Source organism: Triticum dicoccoides, chromosome 5B (assembly GCF_002162155.2).
Source record: "Triticum dicoccoides isolate Atlit2015 ecotype Zavitan chromosome 5B, WEW_v2.0, whole genome shotgun sequence".
NCBI classification, from domain to species: Eukaryota; Viridiplantae; Streptophyta; class Magnoliopsida; order Poales; family Poaceae; genus Triticum; species Triticum dicoccoides.
In genome coordinates this window covers 560,700,577-560,709,000 of record NC_041389.1, presented here as the reverse complement: position 1 = coordinate 560,709,000, position 8,424 = coordinate 560,700,577, and the positions used below count along the sequence as shown (strand labels likewise).

The following is an 8,424-nucleotide window of genomic DNA, read 5'->3' as shown; positions in this document are numbered from 1 at the left end:
AGATGCTCGTAACAGTCCCGCAGCCGCTTATCTCACCAGAAAACGAGCCAATTAATGGCCGCCGTCGCGTGTCCAACAGCCTGCGCCCGTTTCCGCCCCATTTTCCTGCCGCCCGCCGGCCCCATTTCCCACCGCTCGCTGCTATAGGAAGGCCTGCTCGTCCCAGCTCACCTCCCTGCCGCCCACAGCTCCACTTCCCTCCTCGTCCTCACCAAACCGCTTCGCCCAAGGCCAGACTGGCTCTCACTCACGGAGGAGGCACAGCAGCTGGACGAGGAGGACGCGTAGGAGGCTGCCCTCATTGCAGAGGAGTGGGATCGCCGGGAAAGCTGCCACGGCCGGTTTCCCGCCGGTCCCTCACTGTTAGGGTGGCTTGGGATGCCCACCAGGCCGCCGCCTCCGACATAGGCATTGAGGAGGCCGCGGCAGAGAGAGAGAGCATGCCTTCTGGGCCAACTTCGAGGTGGAGCGGGCAGCAGCACAGGAGATGGACACGGAGAACGAGCGCGCCATCTGGGACCATCCCCCAAAAATCTGGACTGGTGGAGAAGGGCGGGCAATATATTTCAACACAAACATCAAGGGAACAATGAAGTCGTTACATTCAGCATACCGGTAGTTCAAACAATTCATATAGTATTGAGAGCTCTGGTTTCAACTGGATATGAAGACTTTTTTGTGTGTCCTGAAGATTTTTCACCCCTACAAAACAGACTCTGTTAGAACAGTGCATTATTCGCACCAAAAACAGATCTGGTGTTACAGTAGTATACCTTGTTCCTGCCATGTGTCGTCAACTGATATTTGATGAGAACTAGATGGCATATTAGTTTCAGGCAATATTGAGTCCTTGTCTTCGCCAGCTAAAACATTTGCAGATGAATCCAAGATTCCAGCAATTTTTCGATGAGAACTAGATGTCGTATCAGTTTCAGGCAATATTGAGTCCTTGTCTTCGCCAGCTAAAACATTTGCAGATGAATCCAAGATTCCAGCAATTTTTCTGCGTTTGGTACTGGCTTCATCAGCCTCATCGGCAGGAATTTTCCCTTCTTCCATGTTTTGTATCTTTCTACGGCTTCTTTGTGCCTGCTCAGTTATATACTGCCAACGAGGAGACTTCTGATCTAGCAAATTTACCCAGAACTTTGGCAGATCACTATCAGGTACAGAGATCCCCTCCCTCTCACCTACTACAAGACTATCTCTAGAATAAAAAGGTCCACTCAGATGAGCTTGTGATATGGCTGCATTGCTCATCTTAGTGCTGGGATCATCTTTAGTGGATAACTTCTTTAAGTCCAAAAGTACTTTATCCATGAACAGTTTCTCAGCATCAGAATCCTTGCGTAAACATGCATAGTTTTTTAGCCCTTCGAGTCTACTGAAGAGAAATGATGCACCCCAACTAAGCAGAGAATGGCTCAGGATAGGCGTTATATTCTGGGCAGTGCTATCAAGAATATGATCATGCTTTGCAAGTATAAGAGCCTTCTCTTCCACTGTACAAGACGAATATAAACGAAAAATGGGCACACACTCGGATTGTGACTCTATGCTGATCTTCTGGAGGACTCTCAAGTCATTTGTGGGATTCCAATCACTACAATATATGATGATGACGTCAACTGATGATAGTTTAATGCTTGGGACACACGCACGGCTATCAATCAAGAAAATAAACCGGCCCTTAGTTGTGTCATTGAACATACTCATTGCACCCTGTTTCTTTCGTACATTCAGACCACACTCCACGCGTTCATATGACTCAAAACCAAATCTTTGATGGACAAAGTCATCCAAAATGTCACCCATTGGATTGTCAGCCCCACCACAAGACTGCACATAGAAGAAAGTAACATTATATTGCACTGATAAGCTTGGGAAACCATTCAAAAAGATCATGATATTTAATTCTAACAATGACGAATCAGGAACTACCCAAAGAATGAGCTTAATAAGGGATATATCATATACCCTTCAGCCATTAAAAAGTACAGATGGTGCTTAAAAAGTAACATTTGTACATTTTGAGAAAATGTGCCAACATCTTTTTTTTTAACAGACATCACGATGTTAGAGCATGTGCTTGCAAAATGTTGTTTCTGAAGTGAACCATATGTTCATTGTACCAAAAAAAGATTAAATGGAATCAAGTGCAGATGTGTCAGCTTTCTGCAGGAGCAACCATGCATTCATAATTGAACATGGACTTCTTTCAGGATGAGCCATGGTCTAATAGGGGCTATTTAGCAAAAAAAATCTGTGTGTTCCTTTGTTTCCAGATATAAGCAAACAGGCCATGACAAAGATGCCCAAGAATCTATTCCCTGAAAAAACAGCAGTACGATGGTGCAGCATGTCTTCGATGCCGTTTCTCTGCTGGTCTGCCCTACTGAATGCCAAGCTTGTTCCAACAGCTGACATTAAACGGGCATCTGAAGGAAAGATGGATGCTAGTTTTCTACTGCCCGTTGCTGCAAAGGACACAAGAGTTACCACTGGAGACAGTGAAGTGCCGCCGTGCTATAATTTCTTCGGTGTTTAAACAATCAAACTAAATCAATGCCTAGAAACTCCATGCTGCGGAATTCTATGTCCATAACTATACTAAAGTGAAACATCACTAGTCTTTCTGCAGAACTTGATTTTGCGACTGCGGAAAGTGATACCCAAATGTTATTACTAAAAATTTGACAAAATGTACCAAAGAGCAAAGACAGCTTGAAACTTCTCCTAAGACAAGTTGATAACACTTGTGCATAACATTGACAAATAAGTAAAGGAAATCATCGCTGCTTCAGTTGCCAAAAATAAAATAATGCATGCTTTGAGGAAGTAGAAAATATTAATCCTTGCCAACTCTTTGGGTACAAGTACTAGTAATGAATCACACATAACAGGCATTACTACAGAAATTGGGCCAAAATTAAATAATGGAAGTAAGAGATTATCTTTTTTTTTTGCAGGAAAGAAATAAGAGATTATCTGAGGCATGGTAACACAAAACGCTCACCTGGGAAAGGATAAGAACTCTCTGCCCTTTTTTCCAGATTTCTTGGAGCATTTTGTCAAGAAGCAGTAGCTTACCACTTGCACACACTCCAATATCTAGGATATCAGTTACTGGGTGTCCCTTGGTAAGTAATAAATGCAACGTTTTATCTACTAGATAAGGGTGGTCGCAGCACTGTTGCATGATAAGATCAGTAAAGACAGTTAGCTATGCACAATGAGTACCATGGCAGATTCCATCTAACTCCCTACTGCGAAAAAAAGGTGTCATGCATGCTCAGAAATTTTAACAGCTAACCTTCTGGAGGGATACAAGAATGTTGCGAAGAGCACCAACACTGTCAGTTTTTGAATGTGATCGAAGGGCTGGTGAGTTTGAAAGTAAGGTATAACAGTAGACTTCTAGTTGCACTCGTGAAAGTCGAGCAGGAACCCAATACTCCACAAATTTTGATGAATCCACTTTCTGGCCCATTGCAACGTGAAGTGCTAACTCTGAACAGTCATCAGTTGGCTCTGTAGCATCCATTGCAGGACTGCTTGAGCACAGATCAGCAGTCATATGTGCCTGTACAGGACTTGATAATGTAACCAAGTCCTTCGATACAGATGGTAGGATGGTAAGAGAAAGAAAAGCTACATTGCAAATAACAAGCCTCTGAAGCAACAACGATGTTACAAAAAAAATCAAGCATATGCTTAATAGGAATTCAGGTTGCTAAAAGGGAACTATACAAAGTATCCCATGAGGTGAACACTGTGTCCTGCATAAGGTGTACTTAAGTAAGAACATCAAGACATTATATGAGATAATTCAGGTTCAAATAAAGAATATTTTGATGTATTACTGAATATGTTTTCAGTTATTTACTTCTATTTTGCCACTCGAGACTTGCGACCTATAAAGGGTGAAGGAAAATAACAATGATACTTACAGTAATGCTTTGTAATAATTTAAGGTCAAGAGTTGTAATGATTTACGCCCAAGAGATGATTTTGTGATCTAGGAGCAACGAAAGAACGTACTATTAATCTATTACCAGAATGTGTTACTTAATTATATTTTGCTACTCCAGGGTTAAGACCTAGTACAAAGGATGAAGGCAGAGAGAACTGGTACTTACAGCAAGGCCTTGATTTCATAAAGAGTAGAATCAAAAAACCACAACTCAAAAGAATAGAAGATGGTTGAGCAAACCTCTGAAATGGGAGCAGATTTTTCAGCATCAGTTTTCAACCCATCTGTCTCCAATATCACCTTGGGAACTTCACACAGGCCAGAAGTATAGCCTTCCAAAAATTTATTGGCGACTTGACTTAAATGTGCCTGGTTATCCTCTTCATGTGTGCCACTTTCTTCATGCCTCAAAACAGAGCCATTGTCTTCTGCGTGTACCTTGGAAGCATTTCCCTCATAGGCTTTGAAAGTAGCAGCAGAGAATACATCACCAAAGAAAAATAAAAAGGGACGAAGGCATTAGGATGAAAATAATTGATATGCCAAAATTTCGTTGATAACAAGCTATACAAGCCTATTAAGATGTTATGTTAATTATTTCAACAAAAGTGCTTTGATGGAATGTCTTGCATTGTTTTTAGAGCATGCAGCACGCTAGTAACACTTCATCCTGACCAAACCTGTCACAAGAACACGTTAAGCTTTACGTCTTCAGCAATCTAAGATGAACCTACATCATATGCAGCAAAAAGCAAAGTCTTGGAGATGGCTATTTACAACAAACAGGCCAACCATGCGTGATAATGAAACAGGCAAACTAAACTGTGACTATCATCCTAGTTGATTGGAAAAGCAAAACATGAGCTCAAAGTCACAGGGAAATCAAGTACCAGGGGATTTTTCATGTTCTTCAGAAGATGTCTTGAAGAGATTTGTATAGCTCTGTGTGGTTAGCCTTTTCTGCTTCTTCAATGGCATAGTACCACTCTCGGAAGCATCATTCTTTGTTGAGTTATGTTCATCAATTTCTCTTTTTACAGTTTTGTCGGGAGTAGCCACTGGACTAGAAACTCCATTTGAATCATTTGAAGCAGTAGAAGCTGAAACGGTACTTTTCTTTACTCTGTCGGACGTTCTTGGGGTACTAGCCTTCCTCGTCGACCCTTTTAGCTTCCTTGCTGACGATTTCGGGGTACCAGGTGTGCTGGGGTTGCTCCTGCCCCTAATAGATTTCTGCGAAACAGGTGTAGAGGCAGAACTGGTGGTCACAATGGGATTCTTTCCTTTTGTTTCTCGGTTCGACCTCCTGAGGTTTGGCTTCTGCTCATCGCTTGTTTCACGTGTGGACAAGCTTCTAGACTCCCTTCCACTGGCAGACGAGGTGGAGGTCGTTGCAGACATGGGGTCTTTTGCATTGGTGGCGGCGCTGCCTTTCCTTGCACTGGTGCCCCCTGCTCCCTCATTGTTCGCCCCTCCTGACCGGGTATTGGCCATCCACTTCCGCAGAATCAACGCACTAGGCAGGGCACCTAGAACAACGCAATCAGAAGCAGAGGGGAGTCAGATATTTGGTCCAGGAGCACGGTATCAAACAGAGAATTTGTTTAATTTTGCGATGCGTAAGCAGTGCGACTTGAGATGTGTTTGGTTAGGCTGTGGATTTTCTGAAAGCAGCTGTGGGAGATGTGCTGTGGAAAAGTTGTGCATGCTGTGTGCTGTGAGAAAGCTGTAAACCATTTGGCAAACCAGCTGTCTGAAATGTGGCTGTGGGGTAAATTTCCGAAATACCCGTAAAAGCTGAAAGATTGGTTGCATATACTATTTAATGAGAAGAACATAATTAGAGGTTGATTTAGTTTACAAATATAGCTATTCGACAAATTACCTAGTTAATTATTTAATAGAATTTTCGAGTTAATGCATATGAATGAAAATGAAATTTTGCATGTAAGTTTGGATCATGGAATAGCTAACGAGACCACTAATAAAAACATACTCAACTAATTATCAAACTATGTTGATCAATGTGGAATTTCGGCATATCAAAGGAGTAGTCTCATGGATCAATGCATCAGTACGTTGAGCACACAAATGGAAACAGAAAACAACTCAGCACAAATTCTGTAGTAACAAACCCAAATGAATTGCAGGACCTCGCACTGTACATGACCATTGACCAGCAACTAGACTACACGGCAACAGCACAAGTCTGACAACAGCCAGGGGTGCACAGGGACATCAAATGGCCACCTAGGCCACTAAAATGGTTGTTGTGGTGCCCCCCATTGTACAAGGGCATGTACAGCACACATAAAAAAAAGTTTTTTTTTTTTTACCTCACAGTCGAGCTGCTACGAAGTCGTCCGTCGTGGTCGAGCCGGCGGGCACAGGGAGGCCGAGCGAAAGAAGAGAGACGGCTGAGGCGGTGCCGGGGGTAGAGCTCCTGCGGCGGCCCGTCGTCTTGGTCGAGCTCCTGCGGCGGCCGGTCACTGTGGTCGAGGTGGACGGGGGCGGCCGCGGAGCGGAGGAGAGGAGGCCGGAGCGAATGGAGGTGGATGACGGGGTGGAGGCGGCCGACGGCGGTCTTGCGGCTGCCCGCCGGCGGCGACGTGGGAGCGCGCCGGGGGGCAGCTGCTGGACGGCGGACGAGAACCCTAGAAATGGGGACTGCGTCTGCGTTGACTATTCCGTGGACGCTGGACGGGGACGGGGACTGCTGGACTGCGCACCGATTAGGATTTTCACAGTGGCAAACATGGGTAATTTCATCTTAACTCTGGGGCCAAAGACGCCCACGCAGCTAAATAATGAGCGAGCACGGGCACCCACTCCACTCGACCTACGAAGAATATGCAAGGACTTGGTTGTCCGCATTAGGCCTAATCAGGCCGCGTGGCCAAAGACGGGTGACCACGCAGCCAAATAATGAGGGAGCAGGAGCACCCACACCTTTGGACGTACAAAAAATCTACAAGAACGTGTTTGGTTGCTCGTATTAGGTCTAACCAGGCCGCACAGGAGAATCCGGCCTGTTTGGCTACCCGCATACACTGTTCAACCTGCATATGAAATTTAAAGCATATTTGGACATGTATCGCTAAAACGATCAGATATGCAGTTTCCAGCGAGACAGGCTGAGTTGAGCCACAACGAGCGCACATGGATGGGCCTCTTGGAAGAGAGGATGCTCGAGGGATGCAATCACTTACACATCTTGTACGTGTTATCTTCTTCTACGTTAAATAAGCTCCTCCCTAATCTCCTTCTTTCTTCTCCCTTCTAATCGACATAACGGTGCTTCGATTCGAGATAAGTTCTACACGAAAAGATGCATATCGATGTTACAATTTCATTTTTTGCGATTGGCTCGTAGTTTCGTCAACCATAAATGCTTAATTTTGTGTTCAGGTTTGGAGATATTTTGAACAAATTTTGTCAAATTCGTCGCACACAATAGACCGTTTGAAATTTTCTTTGACCAGTAGCCTAATCTCGCAGTTTCACACGACATTCGTGTTGCAAGTTTTCTGTTTCGACAATCGTAAATGAGAAGATTTACAGCTTCCTCATGATTGTACATATGCATATGGGTGGTGTGATTTAAAACACTGCTTAATCATTCCTCTAGGCCGGCATGGTTCTCTCGCATCTTGCTGCAGTGGCATCATCGTCGCCGTTGTTCATCTCGGCCTTCTCTTCATTATCCTACTGCACTGACACCGCCATGGCGCGCACACTGTATTTCTTCTCATCTATCCTCTGCCTCAGAGCCCTCCTATTCGTCCGACTCAACGCCAGCGTCGTTCCTCTTGACTCCCTTGCCCACATCCTACTACACTGGAGTCGTTTTCGGCGTCGGTCATCTCGGCCTCCTCTCTCTCATCCTACTGCACTGACGTTGCCATGGCGCGAGCACTGCATTTACAGTCTTTGTGCGAACTTTCTCTGCGGCGACAAGGCTAACAACTAGTTCGTTGCGCCGTCGACGGGGTCGCTCACACACGACTCCATGCTCATCGTGTCGGACGCAGCACCACGATCACCATCCACCGTAGTCGCCATGGTCTGATACGCACTGCATTTGTTCTCCCTGTCCTCTACTGCAGTACTCCTCCGCACGGACTTTCTCTGCGGCAGTGACGCTAGCAACTAGTTCGTCGTGGCGCCGACAGGAACGCTCGCCCGAGACTCTGTGCTTGTCGTGTCGGACGCGGCGCCTCGGTCACCGTCCACCGCGATCGCGAGGCATAGTGTAACTGTGTTTGTTAAGTGTAAGTGTTATGTCTTAATCATACCCCGCGTACACTAGTAGAAAAACGACCTTATGTTCACCTCATTAGTCCCGGTTCAATTACGGCCCGGTACTAATGGTACCATTAGTCCCGGTTCATTTGTGACCGATAGTCCCCGTTTGTGACACAAACCGGGACTAAAGGGGCTCGTGGGGACCT

General features: G+C 45.1%; 1 protein-coding gene across 4 annotated transcripts in view; it reads right to left on the bottom strand.

Moving 5' to 3' along the window:
- LOC119311615 overlaps positions 1–6,665 on the bottom strand; it is a 12,720-nt gene extending 6,055 nt beyond the window's left edge. For 3 of the 4 annotated variants that reach the window (XM_037587271.1, XM_037587273.1, XM_037587274.1), the window contains exons 1-7: positions 6,310–6,665; positions 4,864–5,502; positions 4,214–4,434; positions 3,314–3,613; positions 3,017–3,190; positions 774–1,839; positions 614–702 (exon numbers count right to left, since the gene is read on the bottom strand). In XM_037587271.1, coding sequence (XP_037443168.1) covers positions 614–702; positions 774–1,839; positions 3,017–3,190; positions 3,314–3,613; positions 4,214–4,434; positions 4,864–5,467 — 2,454 coding nt within the window. In that variant the 5' untranslated portion in view covers positions 5,468–5,502; positions 6,310–6,665. The remainder of the gene's footprint in view (positions 1–613; positions 703–773; positions 1,840–3,016; positions 3,191–3,313; positions 3,614–4,213; positions 4,435–4,863; positions 5,503–6,309) is intronic. The other variant, XM_037587272.1, reaches the window with a different exon arrangement.
- Positions 6,666–8,424: the final 1,759 nt, after the last annotated feature.